This window comes from Phocoena phocoena, chromosome 2 (assembly GCF_963924675.1).
Source record: "Phocoena phocoena chromosome 2, mPhoPho1.1, whole genome shotgun sequence".
Classification (NCBI taxonomy): domain Eukaryota; kingdom Metazoa; phylum Chordata; class Mammalia; order Artiodactyla; family Phocoenidae; genus Phocoena; species Phocoena phocoena.
Genome location: NC_089220.1, coordinates 2379209 through 2399973, shown reverse-complemented (window position 1 = coordinate 2399973; position 20765 = coordinate 2379209). Strand labels below are relative to the sequence as shown.

At 43.4% G+C, this 20765-nt stretch overlaps 1 protein-coding gene across 1 annotated transcript in view; it reads left to right on the top strand.

Moving 5' to 3' along the window:
* The window catches only part of RCOR1 (REST corepressor 1), a 118371-nt gene extending 100511 nt beyond the window's left edge, over positions 1-17860 (top strand). Inside the window, exons 7-12 of the mRNA XM_065872193.1 lie at positions 1458-1536; positions 6428-6622; positions 12875-12952; positions 13179-13236; positions 13858-14087; positions 17819-17860. Coding sequence (XP_065728265.1) covers positions 1458-1536; positions 6428-6622; positions 12875-12952; positions 13179-13236; positions 13858-14087; positions 17819-17860 — 682 coding nt within the window. The remainder of the gene's footprint in view (positions 1-1457; positions 1537-6427; positions 6623-12874; positions 12953-13178; positions 13237-13857; positions 14088-17818) is intronic.
* The last annotated feature ends 2905 nt before the right edge of the window (positions 17861-20765 follow it).

The window sequence follows — 20765 nt, the reverse complement described above, 5'->3', positions numbered from 1 at the left end:
ACTTTTGGAGACACCTGCGAAGCTCTTTCCAACCATAAGATTCTATAAAATTGTTGACCTTGACACATCTGCATATTTTTTAGTCTGCAACATACATAACTAGTGGGTCTATTTATGGATCAGTACTCTTTGTGACCAAAGGAAAAGTAGCAAACTCTACTGAATTTGTTTTTAGTGTTATAGCAATTTTTGATTAAAATTCCTTTATATGTTAGGTCTAGTTTACTGTTTATAAACTAAGTCTGTTACTACAAACAAGTGCGGTTTACTAAGCTGAAATCAGAATTAAATTTAAAAAAAAGAAGATTGGGATTTGTTATCCTTGAGGATGAAGCGATAAGGGCATTGTTCTCACTTTGCATCTGCACAAGGGTGCTCCTACCTTCCCGGTGCACCTTCACGCCGTCAGGATGCAAACAGAGGAGGGGCACCCTGGCCACGGCAGAAGCACCTGAGAGATTGTTGTCTTTCTAACGGGACCTCCCTGTGAAAGGAACGGCAGGGCCTGGGAAAATTCCCTCCACCCCTGGCTCTTTCTCCTCTCAGACATGCTTTCCTCAGCCGGAACTTCTTACCACTGTGGGCCTTGGGGGTGGGTGGGGGGAGAAGGAGAGCACAGTGGGTGCGTCACCTGGGATGGGTTCCTGAGACAAAGTGGGTGTTGACGTTTGAAACCCTGAGTGTTCTGCTGCCACCACTGCTCAGCTGGCTTTAGCTGCAGGCAGACTGGGGCAGGCTGCCTGGCTGCTGTGAGCCTTCGCTTTCACATTTCTTTTAAGCAAAAGGAGGCGGACTCTCAACCACTGCGCCACCAGGGAAGCCCTTTTTTTTCTTTTTAAGTAAGAAATACTGCGTGGAAGGATATAAACAAAAGCATGCACCATATCAATGCGAGCGTTCTTTTTCGTTTGTTTGTTTTTTGTGAGCGTTCTTTTTAAAATTAACTTTAAAATACCAGTTATTCGAGCCACCAGAAAGCCTCTCCCATTCTCAGACTTGTGTAGTTGTGAGTAGACAGGTGGGACTTGAACATGGATTTTTACTTGTTGGTGAATTTATTCCCAATACAATAGGCTTTATTCCTGAATAATTTCTCAGTTATATCTAATGATCATGTCCTGGTCCTCCATTAGCTACTTATGGAGAATTAAAGTAAATGTCTTAAATTTGACATTTTTAGTTGAGAGAAAACACTTTACAAATAATAAAGCGACAATGTTTTAGGCCTGGTTTGGGAGTTAGAAACCCATTTTAATAGCTTTTTTTAATCATTTAGACTAAAAGAGCTATGGAATTGGTATTTTATTTGAATTGTAAAAATGTATTTATCTCAGCATTCTGAAAACATATACTGATTTTGTATTACATCTGTCATTAAATCAATATATTGCTTATATTTGTGTATTAAATAGAATTAGTACAAAATAATCTTTCTGTAACTTGTTTTTGTCTTCCAGTGAGGATGAACTGGAAGAAACAAATGGAAATAACGCCATTGACATTGAGATTGATCAAAACAAGGAAAGCAAAAAGGAGGTATTTTTTTCCCCCAGTACTGTTAAGACAAATAAATTTCATTACTAGTTTCATAAGTAAAACATTCCTTTTTCTCATTCTACTTAATATATTAAGTGCTGTGTACAAGGCATCATGGTATGGCTTTTTAAACAATACTAACTTTGCTTTGTAGAACTTAGAATTTTGTTTGCTAAGAACTACGAGAAAGGAAGCCTTAAAGGAAAAAATGGCATCAACGAGGAAAGTTTTTATGTAGGGTAACAGTTCTCACTGCCTTCTTTCCTGGGCCCTTCGCTCAGCAGGTTACATAGGGGCCTTGTTAGGACCGGGCTCGAGCTCGGCCCCTCCTCTCGGCTCTGGTGGCCGCCTTCCTTCTGTATGTGCCCGGGGCCTGCACCCTCTGGGTCATGGTGAAGTTTTAATCTCTCACGTTTTAAAAATCATTATGCCAAAGGTTTATAGTCTCTGGATCCAAGAGGTCCCCGAATCCCTACAATTCTACATGACTTTGGGGGGGGATATATCTATAACATTCTACATGACTTTGGGGGGGTATATCTATAACATTCTACATGACTTTGGGGGGGTACATCTATAACATTCTACATGACTTTGGGGGGTATATCTATAACATTCTACATGACTTTGGGGGGGTATATCTATAACATTCTACATGACTTTGGGGGGGTATATCTATAACATTCTACATGACATTGGGGGGGTACATCTATAACATTCTACATGACTTTGGGGGGTATATCTATAACATTCTACATGACTTTGGGGGGTATATCTATAACATTCTACATGACTTTGGGGGGGGTATATCTATAACATTCTACATGACTTTGGGGGGTATATCTATAACATTCTACATGACTTTGGGGGGGTACATCTATAACATTCTACATGACTTTGGGGGGGGTATATCTATAACATTCTACATGACTTTGGGGGGGTATATCTATAACATTCTACATGACTTTGGGGGGGTATATCTATAACATTCTACATGACATTGGGGGGGTACATCTGTAACATTCTACATGACTTTGGGGGGTATATCTATAACATTCTACATGACTTGGGGGGGTATATCTATAACATTCTACATGACTTGGTGGGGGTATATCTATAACATTCTACATGACTTTGGGGGGGTATATCTATAACATTCTACATGACTTTGGGGGGGTATATCTATAACATTCTACATGACTTTGGGGGGGTATATCTATAACATTCTACATGACTTTGGGGGGTATATCTATAACATTCTACATGACTTTGGGGGGGTATATCTATAACATTCTACATGACTTTGGGGGGGTATATCTATAACATTCTACATGACTTTGGGGGGGTATATCTATAACATTCTACATGACTTTGGGGGGTATATCTATAACATTCTACATGACTTTGGGGGGGGTGTATCTATAACATTCTACATGACTTTGGGGGGTATATCTATAACATTCTACATGACTTTGGGGGGTATATCTATAACATTCTACATGACTTTGGGGGGGTATATCTATAACATTCTACATGACTTTGGGGGGTATATCTATAACATTCTACATGACTTTGGGGGGGTATATCTATAACATTCTACATGACTTTGGGGAGGTATATCTATAACATTCTACATGACTTTGGGGGGGTGTGTATCTATAACATTCTACATGACTTTGGGGGGGTATATCTATAACATTCTACATGACTTTGGGGGGGTATATCTATAACATTCTACATGACTTTGGGGGGTATATCTATAACATTCTACATGACTTTGGGGGGTATATCTATAACATTCTACATGACTTGGGGCGGGTATATCTATAACATTTACTTATTGTAAATTGCCCACTGAGAACAATGGGGTGTCTGGACGGTCTTAGCCTTTTGAAATGGGGGTTAGAGTCTTGCATTATTTTGCCCATTCATAAAAATTGAATAAAGCATATGTGGGGTCCCCGAGGGCCCTCCGGGTAGACCAGGGTTCTGTGGCCTAGTTGGGGACCCCCACGGTACAGAGCTGCCTGCAGCAGTTCCCTGATGGGTGCCACCACCACAGCTGAGGAAAGAGGGCCTCAGCCCATTGGTGCCCATCAGCCCCTCATTCAGGGTGGAGTATGGAATCCCAGCATGGGCATGACTTTTACATGTGTTCACATAAGTGTTTTTCTAAAGACAGAGTCTGTAGTTGCAGTAAAACCTGAAAAGGTTTTCTATCTCAAAAGGTACTAAAGTATGAGAAAAACGGAAGGGTCTAGACATACCTAAACTTTAAAATTACACCAATAATATATGATTTTATAGACATGTAGGAAATACAGCTAAACAAAAGGGAAAAATGAAAATGATTTATCATTTCATCACCCATATCACTATTAACATTTTGGTGACTCTTTCCAGATGACCTCCTCTGTAAAATATATATGCCTATACATAATTCTGAATCTGTATGCTTAAAAAATATAAAATCGGATCTTAATATATAATTTTATAACCTTTTAAATTTACTCTGCCTTGAACATTTTTTTAAATTGAAGTATAGTTGATTTACAATGTTGTGTTAGTTTCTGGTATATGGCAGAGTGATTCAGTTTTATGTATATATTCTTTTCCATTATGCTTTATCACAGGATATTGAATATAGTTCCCTGTGCTGTACAGTAGGACCTTGTTGTTTGTCCATTCTGTATATAATAGTTTGCATCTGCTAATCCCAAACTCCCAGTCCATCCCTCCCCCAACCCCCTTCCCCCTGGCAACCACAAGTCTGATCTCTGTGTCTGAGTCTGTTTCTGTTTTGTAGATAAGTTCATTTGTGTTCTATTTTAGATTCCACATGTAAGCGGTATCACGTGGTATTTGTCTTTCTCTTCGTGATTTACTTCACTTAGTATGATAATCTCTAGGTCCATCCATGTAGCTGCAGATGGCATTATTTCATTCTTTTTTATGGCTGAGTAATATTCCATTGTATACATGTACCACACCTTCTTTATCCATTCATCTGTCAGTGGACGTTCAAGTTGTTTCCATGTCTTGGCTATTGTAAATAGTGCTGCTGTGAACATAGGGGTGCTGCCTGTATCCTTTCAAATTATAGTTTTGTCCAGATATATGCCCAGGAGTGGGACTGCTGGATCTTATGGCAACTCTATTTTTAGTTTCTTGAGGAACGTCAATACTGAACCTTGAACATATTTTTATGTCAAACATATTTGTATGCATAGCTGTATGTTATTCCATCATTACAGATCTTTTATAACTGAGTTAATTAATCTTATACGGGTTTTTACAGTCTTTTTCCCTGTAAGTAATGCTGAAATGCTGATCTCATGACTACATATTTGTGCACTTAATTTTTCCCATTAGAATTAATTTCTGGAAGTTGAATTATTGAGTCAAAGTGTTCTAGATATATTCTTAAGGCTTCTTTTGGTATGGTATATATTATCAAATAGGAAACTGGTAATTCTTTCTGGATAGCGCTCTTACCAGTGATTTATATGAGTGCCCAAATAACAAGATCATTTTAAGGATTAGCTAAATTACATTGCTTTTTGGGAAATCAAATTGTACTTTCAATTTTTAGTAAGCTTTGTTTTGATGCATTGTTATTTATTAGGTTCTTCAATGGAACATTTTAAATGAAAGAGGCTTGGTTTTATATTAATTTCTGTAATTGTTATTTATATAGCAGTTTCTAATTTAAAAAGAAAAATGGTTAAATCTCAGTTTCTTTACCTACTAAAATGTTATTAAAACGGACACATAGTGGGAGGGAGGGAGACGCAAGAGGGAAGAGATACGGGAACATATGTATATATATAACTGATTCATTTTGTTGTAAAGCAGAAACTAACACACCATTGTAAAGCAATTATACTCCAATAAAGATGTTAAAAAAAAAAACAAACAGACACATGGTCAATAGGTGATCTTTACTGAATAGCATAGCGCTATTGCAGAACATAGTTTTTTGTTTACTTATATTTTTATGTGTTGTTTATTACCACTTGTTCGAGAGCTTATTGCTACCATCATGGTTTGCATTGCCTTTTTATCTCAGTCTTTTAAAATATGAAGCAAAAAGCTGAATGTATTTTCAGCTTTACCAGCCAATGTTAATACACTGACAAGATGAAATTATAAACAGTTAACCAAAACTTCTTGTTCTTAAAAATGGTTGCCACTAGGATGTTATCCTTTCCTTGCCACGATATTAGTGCATTTCATTTCCAAAGGTTTTGGTTTTAGAGAAAGCATTTAAAAACATAAGCAGCAATCATGCATTTTTAAATGACAGCATATAGTTTTTGAAGCAAGTTACACAGTTGCCCTAAAAGTTGTGTCATCCAAAAAAGGAAACCGAAAAGGTGTATAAACAAGTTTCATATTGAAGTTTTTATTTTTATAACCATCTATAAAGATTTAAAGAATTTAAGTGGATCCTTATACATGTGCTGAATCATTTTTTTTTCTTTTTTCTTTCTGTGGTCGTATGTCCATCTACAGTTGCTAGGGACTGTTTGGGTAAAATAACTCCTTATTCATAAATACAAAGCTCACCAGAAGGGAAGACAGGTTATTTTTTATTCCTGTGTTCCTGCAGGAAGCTGGGAATCCTTCTTGTCAGAGGTTTATAGAATAAGGATGTATCTGTATAGGAAGGAAATGGATGGAGTCCACTTTGAAGTGTTTATTTAGCCAAAGTTCAGTAGCCAATGTTTTTGTCTGTTAACTGTGTTAGAACTTGTAGATGGTAATTATGATATGGCGTGGTATTTGTCTTAGATTGTTTGGAGCCATGTTAAGAAAATATGCTTATTACTGTTCATTTGGCATTTTAGTTTTTTTAGTTTCTCATTTATCAAATATGTGTATCATGCAGGTGCCCCCTACTGAGACAGTTCCTCAGATCAAAAAAGAAAAACATAGTACACAAGCTAAAAATCGAGCAAAAAGGAAACCTCCGAAAGGAATGTTTCTTTCTCAAGAAGACGTGGAGGCTGTTTCTGCCAATGCCACCGCTGCTGCCACGGTGCTGAGACAACTGGACATGGAGCTGGTGTCAATCAAACGACAGGTACCCGTGAGCCCAGTCCTGGGTGAAGAGTTAACTGCACTTCAGACGTGTTCTTACTTCTCACTCACTTGGATGTTCTCTTTCCCCAAATCTCAAAAGCGCATTTTGTTTCTAAGGAATTGGACAGAAGATCTTAGGCCCGTTGATTTTTTTTCCCTTAAATTAACCGTGAAGTTGAAATTTTATACAGATATCGATATAGATACAGATTTCAATGACTTGTCATAATATGAACACACCCAAGTAACCTCTGTCTGGATGAAGACGTGGAGCGTCGCCTCCACAGCCCCTTTATCTACCCTTGAGAAATGCGTCGTTGCCTCAGAAGCCTCACTCATGCCCCCTGTTCATTACCCACCTTCTCCCGGTGGGTGGCCACTGTTCTGACTTAAAACCATATGTTATTTTTATCTTGTTTTTGATTTTATATAAACAGAATGATAAAGTAGGGGTGGGTGTGTGTGTGTGTGTGTGTGTGTGTGTGTGTGTGTGTGTGTGTGTGTGTCTGGCTCTTACTCAGCATGTGAGATCTATCCAGGTAACAGCCATCCTTCTTGTTCTTTCTCATTGCTGTATAAATACCCAACAGATGATCCATTTTACTTTGAGTGGACATTTGGGTTGTTTCCCGTTTTTGACTCTTACACATGATACTGATAGGAGCGTTGTTTTATGTGCCTCTGGGTGTGTTGTGGGTGCATCTTTGTTGGAGATAACACCTAAGAGTGCAGTTGTTGGGTTATCGAGTGTGCATATGACCGACATTAGAAAACAATGCCAGATGGTTTCCCAAAGTGGTCACGTCACTTTACGTGAGTTTTGGTTGCACCACATCAGGACTTCCAGCAGTTGTGGCACTGCTGACATTTCGGGCTGGATAATTTCTTTGTTCTGGGGGTTGTTCCGCTCCTTGTAGGATGTTTAGCAGCATCTCTGGCCTCGACCCACTGGGTGCCAGTAGCGCCCTCCCCTCCACCATGCTGTGTGACCTCATCGTGGAGTTACAGGGGCAGTGGGGGAATGGTCTCATGTTTCCCATTCTGAGGGGTTCTTTTTCACTCTCTTAGTGGTATCTATCTATCTATCTATCATTTATTTATTTATTTATGGCTGTGTTGGGTCTTCGTTGCTGCACGTGGGCTTTTTCTAGTTGCGGCGAGCGGGGGCTACTCTTTGTTGCGGTGCGCGGGCTTCTCATTGCAGTGGCTTGTCTTTGTTGCAGAGCACGGGCTGTAGGCACGCAGGCTCGGTAGTTGTGGCTCTAGAGCGCAGGCTCAGTGGTTGTGGCGCATGGGCTTAGCTGCTTCGCGGCACTTGGGATCTTCCGGGACCAGGGCTCGAACCCTCGTCCCCTGCATTGGCAGGTGGATTCCTAACCACTGCACCACCAGGGAAGCCCTCTTAGTGGTATCTTTTAATGAACAGAAATTCTTAGTTTTAAGGTAGTCCAGTTTCTCATTCTTGTCTTTTACGGTTAGTGCTCTTTGAGTTCTGTTAAGAACCTTTCCTGAGGTCACGAAGATACTCTTACACACTATCTTAAAAGTGTTGTTTTGCCTTTTACATTTTGATCTTCAGTCTACCTGGCAGTGTTTTTGTTTGTATGTTGTTACATGTAGGGTCAAATTTTTTTTTTTTTTTCATACGGATATCTAGTTTACCCAGTACTATTCATTAAAAAAGATTACTCTTTCCCTGTTGTAAGGCTGTGGGACCTTTGTCTTAAATCCGGTGTCCATTATGTGTATCAGTCAGGTTTGGAGTTCTGTTTGTCCATTCTTCACCGGTACTATATGGTCTTAATAATACATAATCATGAATGGACATGTGTGGTAGGAGAAGTCCTCCAAGATGGCTATTCCTGGCCCTTGTATTTCCATATAAAGTTTAGAATCACCTTCTCAATTTCCAGAATAGTAATTCTGCTAGAATTTTGATTGGGGTTGTGTTGAATGTATAGATCAGTGTAGGGAATTAACATCTTATGATCCATGAACATGATATATCCCTGCACTTCTCTAGATGTTTAGTTTCTTCCAGTATTTTGCCATTCTCTATGAATAAGCCTTGTATTTCCTTTATTAGTGTTATTCCTACACGTTTGGTACATTTCTGGTGCTCTTGTAAAGAATATTGGTTTTTTTGTTTGTTTTTCTGGGGTTCTTCTGCGGTACGTGGGCCTCTCACTGCTGTGGCCTCTCCCGTTGCGGAGCACAGGCTCCGGACGCACAGGCCCAGCGGCCATGGCTCACGGGCCCAGCCGCTCTGCGGCATGTGGGATCTTTCCGGACCGGGGCACGAACCCGTGTCCCCTGCATCGGCAGGCGGACCCTCAACCACTCCGCCACCCGGGAAGCCCCAAGAGTATTGTTTTTAAAACGCATCCTTTCCTGATCATTCGTGCTTCGTGTGAGAGGTGGCGGCTCCTCCTTGTCTTTTCGTCTGATTTTGTGTAAAAGTCAAACGCAAAAGTTAGCCGAGCAGCCCAGTGCTGCCCTTCCGTTAGTCACCTCCCCCGACCCCAAATGCAAGGTGAATTATGGACTGGTGGTTCACTTTCAGTTCGTGCTGCCTTTGATTCATCGATCTTGATGGCTGCCTTGGCAGGGCTGAGAAGAGAAAGGTGGGGTCTGTGGCCCCGGCTGTCCCCTGGTGGAGGAGGCTGCACAGACCAGGACCCGGCGCGCCCCTCGGAGTTGCGGGCTTGCGGCTGCCACAGCTGCATTCTAATCTTAGGAGAATCACTTAATCTTCCTGGGCCTCTTTTTTCAAATGAGATTAATCCTTGCCTGCCTGATCTTACAGGATGTGTGAGGGCGTCGTAGTAAGCTGCCTCTGCGCTGGGAGAGCTCTGTGCATCTCACCTTCCTCTCCGAGGGGCCTCAGTCCCCTCTGCTGAGTGAGTTCCTGACGCTTGCTGTTCGGTGTCAATATGTCAAAGAAGGAAAGAGACCCTTTCTTCTACAGAGGTGTTACTGACTTTGTAGTATGATAGATAAAGAGGCTTTGGTTTTCAGAGCCAGGGTCAAGAGCAGGAATTTTTTATTTGAAGGTAGCTGCTCAGAGCTGACATTGTTGGAGAGAAGGCTCAGAGGCTGACTTACTAAGAGGTGAGGTCAGCTGTTTACTTCCCACCGCCTTTAGGGCTTCTGCCAGCTGCCCTTCAGATGCACATGGCGGTCAGTCACACAGTGGGCGTGCTATTCTGGATGCCCCCACGTCTGGTGGTTTGCCAGGGAAACCGTCATCCGATGAGGACAGGAAACCTGACTAACAGCAGCTCAGACAGCGAAGGGTTTATTTTTAACAAATAACAAGAAATTCCAACATCAGTGATTGCTGGCGTTAGTTCCTCTGTTCAGTGATGCTCTTGGAGACCCAGATTCTTTCAGATTCTCCTGCTCCACCATTCTTAGCTTTTAGGCTTTTCATCTTGCTTGTTGCCTCACACTGGACGCTGCAGGAGCCATTTTGTCACCTTCGTGTCTGCATTCAGGGCAGTAAGAAGAGGGGGTGGAGGAAAAGCTTTTGCTTTCCCAGAACCTCCTGGACTTTGTGTGGCAGGGCTTTGCAGCCCGGCTCCTCCTAGCCCTGAGGAAATCGTCAGCCGCTGTCAAAGATACAAGTGAGAAGGGGGCTGGGAACGGCCGTCAGGTTAGCCAGCAGACACTGCTGGTTGCATCAGGTCTTTCCGGGTGGAGAGAATGAAATGGTCTGACCTTAGAGAAGAATCACTAAATACCCAATAAAATAGGAAAAAGAAAGTTGTGTTCAGCCAGGAGCTCTAGGTAAGGCACCAGGTCAAGTCAACTGCTTTTTTTGTTCTTTCTTTAAATGCTGGTTACTTTTTGTATCCTGTTTCTTATCCAGCTTGTTGCCACTCTGGCTTCTTTCCGATTGGCATGATGCTGGCAACTAATCCCTATTCTTATTCTGATTAGTGAACATTGGACATTTGCTAATTTGGAAAATGATTAGGAGCAGACACGTAGGTAAATGAAAACATAGAGTTAAGTTTTAGTTCAGGATTTGTGGGTGTTTTACCTTGTAGCCACTCATTTAATCTCAATGCTTCTTTATCCATTGATTTTAGAGGGAAAATGTATGTGTTAAACAGGTTGGAAAATGCCTGTTACTTAATCACTTAATCACAATGCGATACGCACACACACACACACACACACACACACACACACACACACACGCCCAGCTTTCTAACATATAAGAGTAACTGGAATGCCAGGGGGGAGAGGGTGGGGGGGCATGAAATTGAATATATGTTCTAGTGGACATACCCCTGACTTTTTTGTGTGTGTGTTCTAATAAAACTTTATTTATAAAAATAGCCAGTAGGCTGGATTTGGTATGTAGGTCATAGTTTCCCAACCCCTGCTATAAATGAAACAAGGTTTACCATGAATAATAATGATGAAGCTCAGTTATGTCTAGGCCCCTGACTTTTGAGAATTTGCTCATTCCCTAGCCTAGTTTTCAGAATTCAGGGAGCATAATCCGAGCGCGTTGCAGTATTTTGTGGGTATTTTGTGGGTTGTTGGTAACTGTGAGCTCTGAGAAGAGTCTGAGATTGTGCTGTTCAGTGTGGTGGCCACGTGTGGTCTTTAGATTTTAGCTCGGGTTAGTTGAAATTGGAGGAATTAAACCTGTGACTCCTCGGCTGGATAAGCCGCTTTTCGGGTGCTTAGTAGCGGCGTGTGGCAGGTGGCCGCCCGGTCAGGCAGCCCAAGTTTAGAATATTTTCATTATCAGAGAGAGTTCTGTCAGCTTATGCTGGTCTGAGAGCTTGGAATTACTTACTGTGAGTAAATTTCAAGTATTTTCTTCTGATCTGTACCTTTTCAAAATAAGCTAAAACAAATTTCAGTAAAGCAAGGTCCTGGTTTTTGGTTTTACTGTAGAGTGAATTCTGTGCATGTTTCCAGTATTTTTCTTTTCAGCTGTTTTTATGTTCTGATGTGGCATCGTTACAAAAGATTTGGAGTAGACTGTATTTCTGGCAGACGTTGAGGCCCTTGGTAAGGGCAGACAGGGTCAGTTTCTGGTTCTTGAAAGTGCTGGTCTTATTTACTTGCCCACTGGTCCCATAGCGTAGAAAAATTTTCCTGTACCACCCCCCGACCCCTTAAACCTTTTAGAAGAAGTAAAACAAAGGAGGAAAGGATCTGTGAAACTGGAAATCTATGAAATGTAAGTCGTCGAAAGTGGGGTTTTAAAAAATTGTATAAGTATAAAAAGTTTTTTTTGAAGAGGAGAGAGATTTACTAAAAAACTGAACCACCATCTCCACTCGTCTCCCACCCCCTCCCTATCTCTAAAATGTTTGCTTTTCTTCCTTTGCCTCAATAGGATTTCTGCTTTCAAGGGCACCTTCTGCTCATGAATATTTTTGATGTTTTACTTGGGAAAATGAACGTGTTCCTCTGCTTGCTTTCTTATTTGCTCAAGTGATTATTGAAGAATGAAAAATGATAGGGCCAGAGTTCCCCTAGTGCTAGGCACAGAAATGCCCCTCTGCTTAGAATTGAGAGAGAAGGGCCCCCTCCTGTGACCCAGCTTGTTCAGGAGCGAGTGCAGAATTAAAGAGCAGCTGTGGAGTGATTGAGTGGTTTGTATTTATTGTTTGTGTCTTTCTTTTGATTAGGCAAGGACAGTGAAAGGTCCACTGAATCAAAGCAAGAATGTGGGAAAGGTAATTTGTGAGAAAACAAAGTTACTGTTGCTCAGAATTAGACTTGTGGAGAACTGACATACTGCTTTCTTTTCTCCTCCCCGTTAAAGAAGCCTGCAGGTGGGGCTTCTGCCCTTTGTAGCGTCCGTGCGGGGCTCGGGGCTGTGAGGCTGTCCTGCCTTCACTCTGCCTGCTCTCTTTCTTCAGCTCAGCTCTGTGTGGTGGGAGCCCAGGCATTGTCTTCTGTGTCAGACTGCAGTCGTGCATTCTGTGGCCCCGGTCGCCTGTGCCGAGCTGGTGCATTAGGATTGTGTGCGCAGGCACCTTTTTACCACCATCCCTTCCGTCTTGGTTGTCTCTTGTCCGGTGCCCTAAGCAAGTCAATTAAAGAACTTAGTTAGCTGCTCTCAAAGGATACCATAGGGACCTCAAATTTGGGCTACCTTACAGGTTAGGAACTTCTTTCCTCTTGGTTTTTTGTTTCTTTTAGCTTTCTCAGTTCTCTCTTCTTTTCATACCTTTATAAAAGTGTTTCATTTTAAAAATGAAAATCTTCTTTCCCTTAGATTCAGAATATTAAACAGACGAACAGTGCTCTAAAAGAAAAACTTGATGGTGGAATAGAACCATATCGACTTCCAGAGGTAGGATTATGTTAACATCATCTTTGAAGTCACACCTGAGTTTATGTGTTTAAGAATTTACTGTCTGTGTCTCCAGTACACGTCTCTTAGAAGGAAAGGTGTAGATATAACTTTATAAACCTAGTTGATGTTAAAATTATGATATGAGAAAAAGATTCATTAATCCCCATAAGGACATACTCATCTCTAAAGGTAGTATGCTAATAGGACTCATTTGGATACCCAGGTCGTTCAGAAATGTAACGCACGTTGGACCACAGAGGAGCAGCTTCTCGCCGTACAAGGTAGGAGGAAGTTCTTATAAAATAAAGGTTTAGGAGCAGCAGTTGCTTTCAGGAAAAAATTATACCCCATCCTGCTCCCAGCACATCATTCATGTTGAAACAAATTCTTGGAGGATTACGTCCTTCTAGTGGGCATCATTTTAGCATTCTCTTTGGGCTTTACTTTTTTCCTTTCCCATGTCTCACAAGATGTAAAAATTAATCTGGGAGCCTCCATGTTTAAAGGTGTATTTCACTTTAGCAGCTCCTCATTGGGTTCTGAGTAGTCAGGAAGTACAGCTCGCGTGTTGGGGTTGTATGGTTGGAGGTGTTCTAGTCCTGGGGACCCTGAAGAGGCCAGTGTAGGATGTCCATGGCATAGGGTAACTGCTGGGTCACTTCAGTTACCATGCGATATATGTCAGGGAGGTACAGACCCTGCGTGACAGGGTCACACGGAGTGTCTCTGCCAGTCATCCACACTGGACTCTATACTACCCTTTTCCATTAGTGCGCTAAGATAGTACCTGCTGTTGAAGGCCTCTATGTTTCCTTATCTGGATGAGGGGTAAGTCTCAGTTGTGTGTGTGTGTTTTTTATTATTTTTCTCGTGTTGAAAAAAATGCTTTCTCACATCCTTAGCCATCAGGAAATACGGCCGAGATTTTCAGGCAATCTCAGATGTGATTGGGAACAAATCAGTGGTACAAGTGAAGAACTTTTTTGTAAATTATCGACGCCGCTTCAACATAGATGAAGTTTTACAAGAATGGGAGGCAGAACATGGGAAGGAAGAAACCAATGGTCCCAGTAACCAGAAACCTGCAACGTCCCCGGATAATTCTGTCAAGATGCCTGAAGAGGAAGACGAGGTAAGTCTGAAACGGTTGATCTCTGCCAGATTCATACTCAGTTCTCCAGTTAGTGTCTTCATTGATGACCTTTTCCAGCTGTAGAAATACTTTTAGGTTTCAGCTATGTCAGTAACTTGACTTTTACCTGTAAATACCATAATACATGTGTTGACTTCAGTCACTTTTTGGTCACTACGTATATTATTCACATTTTAGTTTCTGGACAAATTCTTAATTCCATCCTGGTTTCCTCCGGCCACAAAATATTCCACATTACCAATATTTCCTTAAATACAATGACAGCTTTGCCCTAAAACCGTAAGTTAGAAGTGCCTTGAGTATCAGTAAAGCTCAGTCGTGTGAAATGTGCTGTCATCTCCTGTGAGGTTTACGAGCGCACCGGGGAGTCTGCAGGTTCCTGCTGTGTCTGCTTCCACATCCGCTTGCCGTGCTGCTCTTTGGGGCTGACCTACTGGAGTACTGATGAGGACACTTGTAGGTCCTGGGTTGCATGGAGGCTGGCATCCTGGTCGTCTCCTGGGTGGTGGCACGGGTTTCATCAGCCCGGGCAGCGGAGGTCGGGATGGGGGAGATTGTGGAGGCTGCCCCTCCCTCTGCACGTCTACCTCCCCCCTCCCCCCGCCCACGGATGCTGAGGCAGGGCTGGGAGCCAAGAATTCATTGCTGCTGCCTTTAACATTTGCATTTGCTCACTGACATGGCAATTTAAGGGTTAATTTGCTATCACTTTCTCATCAGCATCTTCCCCAAATGAGGCAGGAGTGATTTGGAGTTACCTCTTTCGTATTGCCAGTGCTGCCCTCCCCCCCCCCCGCCCCCCGGGGGGAGAGCCTTGTGAAGAGGACACCCAGCAAGTGGCTTTGCGAGGCCTGTCAGGAGACAGACACTAGTTCTGTTAGAATTAGACTCTTTAGAGCCTTCTACCAGAAAATCTTTGTAGTTAAGTGTACAAAACCTATAGTACTGACAATGTGAGTGGGGTCCTTGCGTCACACCCAGGCACGGCCTGCCCATGGAGCAGGATAGCACATGAGCACAACAAAGGTGTTTTTCTCTGTCGGCAGTGATTTTTGTCTGTGTGCTAATTTCCCCTTTAGCAACAAATTAATTTCCCTGAAGTCCTGGACTCAATTTAGGAAGCGCTGAAAAGATGAGGATTACTGGGGTAAGAACGTCAGAATTTGCGAGAGTGAAAGCTTTCTTCCAAGTATGTTTTCTGACTTAAGTCCCAGGAAGCAGAAATAATAGGAAACTCAGATTTCCTGCCTCTCAAAGTTAATCAAAGCCAGCTTCAGCAGGGTTAGCATAAAAAATGAGATAGTAGATTTAGGACCCAGGGTCATGATCTTCTTAGGCCTGGCTCTTTGACTGGCTAGCTTAGGTTAAGTCAGCTACATTTTCCTTGTTTCTTGTTAGTCCAGAAGTTCCATCCTTCATGGTCCACTTGCGGTGCTGATGGCACATCAGAGTCCCCTCATCCTGTCTGCCTGGCTCGTCCATAGCTGACCTCCCCCACCCAGCAGCACGTCTTCTCTCTCTCTGATGGTTGATGTTCCCTGTGTCTGTTTACCCAGCCTTCTCTTCAGAAGGAATGGGATTATCTAACTCAACCCGAATATATAATCTTTATAGCTCCTTTAAAATTTTTTCACTTCTTTAGTCATTTAAAACTAACTCACTCTCTCTCTCTCTCTCTCTCTCTCTCATACACACACACACACACGTGCATGCACGTGCATGCCTATATTTCCTTTTCTTTATCCCTTTTTATTTTTTTATTTTACACATTTATTTTATTTTATTTTTATTTTTGGCTGCCTTGGGTCTTTGTCGCTGCGTGCGGGCTTTCTCTAGTTGCGGTGAGCGGGGGCCCCTCTTCCTGTGGTGCATGGGCCTCTCAGTGCGGCAGCTTCTCTTGCTGCGGAGCACGGGCTCTAGGCACGCAGGCTTCAGTAGTTGTAGCTCGCAGGCTCAGTAGTTGTGGCTCGCGGGCTCCAGAGCACAGACTCAGTAGTTGTTGCGCACGGGCTTCGTTGCTCTGCAGCATGTGAGATCTTCCTGGACCAGGGATCAAACCCATGTTCCCTGCACAGGCAGGCGGATTCTCAACCACTGACCCACCAGGGAAGTCCCTCCCTTTCTTTTCATGTTTCTTATGGTACCAGCCCTCCTGCTTCACCACCCTGGTCTTCTGTTCTCCATATGTTAGTTTGCAGAAGGAAATTAATCTGTAAGGACCAGCTGCTTCTCTGTGTCCACCAAGGGCCTAAGGGAACTGGTTAATTGTCTGTCTAATCAGTGCTCAGAACTTAGTGTCCTTGTAATTTCCCATTCTTGTTTATCCTTTGGAATCCAGCTGCTGAGAAAGATGTCTGCTGGTGTCCTGCCTGCCCTCGGGTTTTATGTATTTATGCAGTACAGACAGGGAGGAGGCCATCAGATTTGAGAAGTTCTGGAAACATAGCGGTCTGTCAGCTGCGGGCTTTTTTCCTTCAGAGCTAAGGAGGGAGATCTCTCTCCGCAGCCCAAGAGGGTTGAGCTTTTGAGACTCAGAGTTCTCTGGGGTGGCCAAGGATAGAGTACGGGGAGGTGTCAGAAAAGCACAGAGGGATGCTAAAAGTGACTGCATTGGAGATACACATTCTCGCTTAAAATTATAGAATGATTGAGTGTATTACTAGTGAGGAGAAACCTGATTTGACTAACGACCGTTCTCATAAATTGGGATTTCACCTGAAGGCGCAGCTGCTTTCCGATTCTGGACTCTTAGCTCAGCTGTTTCCTTAGAAGTAAGACACCACGGGGGTAGCAGTGAGCTCTATGACTTTTAGGCTTGGGTCTGGAAGTCAGTCTTAAAAAATGAGAGTAGAGAGTTAAGAAATGCCTTTGAAGCTTCTAAGGAGATCCCGCGATCTTTGGTATCGTCTGTACCCCAGCGTGTTCTGGTGGCTGTTTGCTGAACGGGGCAGGCACCATGGTGTACCCTCCGGCGGGTCCTAGGACACCTGAGTGTTGCTGTTTGCCAGGCACTGTGCCGATATGCCCTTTGCAGGGATTCTTATGTAATCCTGTGAAGTAGACATCGTTATTATGTATATTCTGCCGATGAGGAAACTGAAGCTCAAAGAGAAATGATACCTCGTCCAAGGACACACAGCTAGAAAGGACAGAGCCGGGATTTGAACCCAAGACACGTGGCCGCAGGGGCCACACTCTCGCCCTCCGTCCGCCCGCCTGGCCTCAGCACAGGCATTGCCTCGGGGCCCTGTGTTTGCGGGGCAGGGTGGGTTGGGCTGCACCAGACCGGAGTTAGCAGTTTATATTGTTTACCTGTCTTTTTTTAAAATAAATTTATTTATTTTATTTTCATTTATTTTTGGCTGCGTTGGGTCTTTGTTGCTGTGTGCGGTCTTTCTCTAGCTGCAGCCAGCGAGGGCTACTCTTCGTTGCGGTGCACAGGCTTTTCATTGCGGTGGCTTCTCTTGTTGCAGAGAACGGGCTCTAGGCGCGCGCACAGGCTCGGTAGTTGTGGCGCACGGGCTGTAGAGCACAGGCTCGGTAGTTGTGGCGCACGGGCTTAGTTGCTCTGCGGCACGTGGGATCCTCCCAGACCAGGGCTCGAACCCATGTCCCCTGCATTGGCAGGCGGATTCTTAACCACTGCGCCACCAGGGAAGCCCCCTGTATTGTTTACCTGTCTTTGATCCTGCTTTTTCTCCTCTGCTCAGGCTGCTTCCGTTCTTGACGTCAGATACGCATCTGCCTCATGAGAAACTCTGGTGGCTTTGAGCACTTGGTGTGGACGACTGTGTTATCCAGGATTCAGGTGTCACAAGACATCACCTAGCCATCTGCATCACATCTCTGTGGACAAGCAGCTATTACCAAAAAGGCATACACTTCCAGTCCTGTGCTACATCTGCCTTAATTCTCTGCTCGCTCCTCCGTGTTGGCGCCACTTCCCGGAGAGCTCTTTGCGTCTCTCGCTCTGCCTAAGTGAGGGGGGTCCCGTGGCCTGCCCACCTCCTGTGACCCTGGGGACCACCGCCTCAGTCGGAGCCCCGGCCCACCAACAGCAGCCCTTCCCCGTCGGCAGCTTCAGAACAGGTAGTCGACTCGGAAGGCGTGACTCTGTTCCTGCATGGCCTGCAAGCTCTACTTTGTGCATAATGTAATTTTCAGAGTAACTGTGACCCCATTGGCCTTCTAGGAGGTTTCCTTTGTTCTTTTCTGAGGCATCCACCTAAGTGATATCATGCTTCTTTGGAAATCACAATACATTGGCAGACTGCATTATAACCCTTATCGTGCCAAACAGCCTGACGCAACTCATATTTCCCTAAATGTCAGTATAATTATGGTTTATAAATTTAGTTGGCTTCAGTCTCTCCCTTCTCCCTTCCCGCGAGGTAGAAAGCTCATTCATAGCAACTGTCCTTGGACACTGTAGCTCAGAGGGAGTGTGGACTCAACACTTCGTGCCGTCAACTTGCAGATCGTCACCCCAGGATGGGCGTCACCCTGTCCGTTCCTGACCCCCCACCCGTACCACCGCCCAACTCCAAGAGATTTGGTCTATACCACTGTACCTGGTGCTTGTACATTTGGAATTGGTGCCTTCTCCTTTTGGCAACCATGTTTTCAACCCTTTTTCTGTTTCGGTGTCTTATTTCTTCTTTAAAGTTTATCGCTTGCCAAAGATGACGTCACTGAGATTAGGAGACGGGGAGAACCTGCTGCAGGCTCTTGCCAGTGTGCAGATTTGAAATGTCAGGTTAGGGCGATAATAAAGGGCATTGGAATAGCTGGTGATGGTTTTATAAAAGCTACATGCTGTTTGTTCCCCGGCCTGCTGGTACGCTTGGCCTTTCACATGTCACTCCACATAGCCGCTGTGTCCGTCATGTACTGATGTGAGCCCATGAGCACCATCCTCTCTCAGTATTATATCGATAGTACAGAACAGAGACGTGATCAGTTATTGGCTCTAGTGAGACCAAGATGGAAAGGAACAGTCAGCGAAGTGGTATGTAATGCCTTTGGTTGGACTGGGAACAATTACAAATGTTTAATAAATGTTTAAAACCTCCATAATCACTTTTATTCTCTTGCCAGACCGTGGGCTCTTGAGGGGTTGAGGGTAGACTGCGAGGTGTGCTCTAATGTGACCCATTCCCCATCCCACGGTTGGTTCAGCCTGCACTAAATGTGTTGAAGGAGCTTTTTCTGTTGTTGGTTTTTGCATCATTTAAATATTTTTCGTGCTTTCAATACCAAAAAGAAAAAGAAAATTGCAGATGCTTTAAGGCATAAACAGAATTCTTAAGAATTTGAAAAATGCAATTAAAATTTGATGTGTTTTGCCTCCCAAGCACGTTGGCTTTTTTTTTTTTTTTTTTAAGTCAGCTGGTTTTCTCTTTAGGAAGAGGGTCAGCAAGAAAGCTAGATTGTTTGTTTGGAATTGTACTTCTTTTTTTGAAATCTGGAGAAAGGTCATTCGAAAGGGGAGTGAAATGGGACTTTGCCGGTTTTCGACACTTGTCCCTGCGAGAGGTGTCTGTTGATCAGGAGCTGGTGAAGAAGAGCGTGAGAGGGGCTAGGGGCATCACAGCTCGCGGCTCCCACCTACACGGGCCGGCACGGTGACACTAGTCACAGCGTAGGGCTCATTTTGTTTTTATCGTGAGCCTGCTGCGTAATTGGAAAATGGCAGGAAAAACGTGGGTAAGAGGCGGCATAAGTTTTGCACGCCGCTTAAAGGGGACACTAGGCCTGAAAGAAGATTTCGCTTCTCCTTGCTTCTTCTCGAGACCTCCTTCCTCTTAACGGAAGCAGTAGGCAATTTGCTGCAGTGGTTTCCCTGCCAGTAGAGCTGCTGTTCCTCTCTTCACCCCCAGGCTATTTTCCTTAAGAATCGATCCCCTTTGGCAGTGCTTGAAGGTTTGGTGCTTTGTCCCGTGTGGCGTGGCAGGCATCCCGGCAGTGCCAGGCCTCTGTCTGTGCTCAGACATCCCCTTACCTGGTTCCTGGCACCAAGTGGGCCCCAGTCCCGAAGAGTCACGTGCTGGAGTACTTGCTATCACAGCAGCTGAATTTCGGCTTTCTCTCCGAGGGGGAGGGGCATGTCATTTTCATTTGCCAGAAGGAAAACAGACAGTTGTCTTTGCCCCACTGCCTTCATTGTAGTCTCATGCGTAAGAGAGCACTGTGTTTTAAACTTTCATTACACTGTCTCTGCAATGATGTTGTAAATGCAAGAAATCACTTAGCTTTAGAAGCCCAAGTGATTTGGTCTTATTTTACGGGAAGACCCTTTTTAACATATCAAGACTTCGGTGCGTCAGCAGGCTGTGTTTGGATGTGTAAGGGGTACACAGTGACAACTGCTTTGGATGCAATGTTCACTTAAGCTTTGTCTTCTTAAAAATTATCAATGTGAATGTCATAATTATATATATATTTTTGTGGAAAATTTCTCCTAAGTATAAGTTATTGTGCAAAATATAGTACCATTGAAGCAAATGATAGTTTAACTTTTAGTTTAGAAATCCTAAAAGATATAAGTTGTATTGCATATGCATTAAAAGTTTGTTTTATTTAATTTTATGTAGATGTGTAAAGTGTTAGGTAAAATTTTTTTTCACGTATTCATTTAAACACCTTGTTACTTGAATA